Source organism: Gracilinanus agilis, chromosome 3, assembly GCF_016433145.1.
Source record: "Gracilinanus agilis isolate LMUSP501 chromosome 3, AgileGrace, whole genome shotgun sequence".
Classification (NCBI taxonomy): Eukaryota; Metazoa; Chordata; class Mammalia; order Didelphimorphia; family Didelphidae; genus Gracilinanus; species Gracilinanus agilis.
In genome coordinates this window covers 211851624-211853713 of record NC_058132.1, presented here as the reverse complement: position 1 = coordinate 211853713, position 2090 = coordinate 211851624, and the positions used below count along the sequence as shown (strand labels likewise).

General features: G+C 39.1%; 1 protein-coding gene across 1 annotated transcript; it reads left to right on the top strand.

The window, feature by feature from the left end:
- The first annotated feature begins 639 nt into the window (after positions 1-639).
- LOC123239123 (olfactory receptor 148-like) lies at positions 640-1802 on the top strand. Its single transcript, XM_044666398.1, has 2 exons — positions 640-659; positions 851-1802. Exons 1-2 carry the CDS (start codon positions 640-642, stop codon positions 1800-1802), a joined length of 972 nt encoding a protein of 323 aa, XP_044522333.1.
- The last annotated feature ends 288 nt before the right edge of the window (positions 1803-2090 follow it).

Sequence of the window (2090 nt, the reverse complement as noted above, 5' to 3'; positions counted from 1 at the left end):
TATTAATTTTAAAGCAGTTACAGAATAATATTTATACTCCTGATGGTGGTTATTCTATTTCATTTGTTCTTTATAAATTTAATAATCATTTTTAAAACCCTCACCTTCCATCTTAGAATCACAACTGTGTATTGGTTCTAAAGCAGAAGGGTGGGAAGGGCTAGGCAATGGGGATTAAGTGACTTGCCCAGGGTCACAGAGCAAAGAATTGTGTGAGGTCAGATTTGAACCTAGGAACTCCCATCTCTAGACCTGGCTCTCATTTCACTAAGCCATGCAAATGCTCCTTAATAATCATTTTTTGACACTTTGGATTCCATGTTCTTTTCCTCTCCCTTCCCCAATAGCCATTTTCTTTCTTGAGGTTTTGTATTTTCTTATTCTATTTCTTTTTTAAAACCCTTACCTTCTGTCTTAAAATTGATACTAAATACTAATTATAAAGCATAAAAGCAATAAAAACTTAAGTGACTTGCCCAGGTCACACAACTAAGAAGTGTCTGAGGCCAGATTTAAACCAAGAATCACACATCTCCAAACCTGGCTTTCAATGAGCCACCTAATTGCCCCTCTATTTCTTTTCAATTCATTCTTTTGAACTGATTTTATCCAGGTAAGAAATCTTTTTGCTTTGCAACTATGAAACCTGTTATTTGGAGGTAATCCTCTCTGTTAGGGAAAAAAGTATTTTCTTCAAGGGTCTAACAGTATTCCCACTTCTTAGATTAAAAAACATTTTTAACATAAAACAAAAATTGGCAATCAAAAATCAATTTGCACTATGCCAACCAAATTGAGTACCTGACTTTTACATTCAAATCATTCTTTGTTATCCTCTGTCTTCTCCCAGGGCTGACTCCCTATTGAAGATAAAGAACTATTCAGAGGTGACTGAGTTTATACTCCTGGGAATCCCTCATACCCAGGGGCTGGAGACAGTGTTCTTTGGCATCTTCCTATTCATCTACATCTTCACTCTGCTGGGGAACTTCCTCATCCTTGTGGCCATCATCTCTTCTTCTCGCCTTCACACACCCATGTATTTCTTCTTGGGACTCTTATCTACTTTTGACATGTTTTTTCCTTCAGTGAGTTCTCCCAAAATGCTGGTCTTTCTTTCAGGTAATAGCCGAGTCATCTCTTATAAGGGTTGTGCTTCCCAGCTTTTCTTCTATCATTTAATGGGGTGCACTGAGGGCATTTTATACTCTGTGATGTCCTATGACCGTTTTGTTGCCATCTGTCATCCATTGCGCTACATAGTCATTATGAACCCCAGACTTTGTGTGGTCCTTGCTGCATGTACCATATTGATAGGTTGTGTCCATGCCACTATACTGACATCACTCACCTTCCAGTTGCCTTATTGTGGCCCCAATGAAGTAGACTATTACTTCTGTGACATTCCTGCCATAATACCTCTGGCTTGTGCTGACAACTTACTAGTCCAGAGGGTGGGTTTCACTAATGTTGGTCTTCTGACTGTAACATTACTTTTCACTATTCTTGTCTCCTATATCCGCATTGGGAGAGCCATTTTGAGAATCCGTTCAGCTGAAGGCAGGAGCAAAGCTTTCTCCACTTGTAGTGCCCACCTTGCTGCAATCATGTGTGCTTTTGGACCAATTATTATCATCTATTTTCAGTCCACACCCAACCCTTTGCTTGGTGCTATAGTTCAAATTTTGAATAACATTGTCTCACCAATGCTGAACTCCTTAATCTACTCTCTGAGGAACAAGGAAGTAAAAAGAGCCTTGAAAAGGGTGTTTTGTAGAACAGGACTTATTTCAGAGGCCTAAATTAGGAGACCTCATTTTTCCTGATCAGTCTGTTTTTCCATCCTAGTATGGAACTTCTTGGTCACATTCCTATCCTGTCTCACACTAACTAAGTCATATTTCTGACCTCTCTCTGTCATGATTCACTGCTTCCTGGATGGTATATGTTCTAGAAATGAGGCCAGCAAGAGAAAAAGAAATTAGGAAAAGTTATTTCTCCTCTTAAAGATCCTTCCTATTGGGATTCACTTTCCTTCTGGAATTTAGAAAGATGCCAGACTTGGACAGCAGCGACTGTAACATCACTTT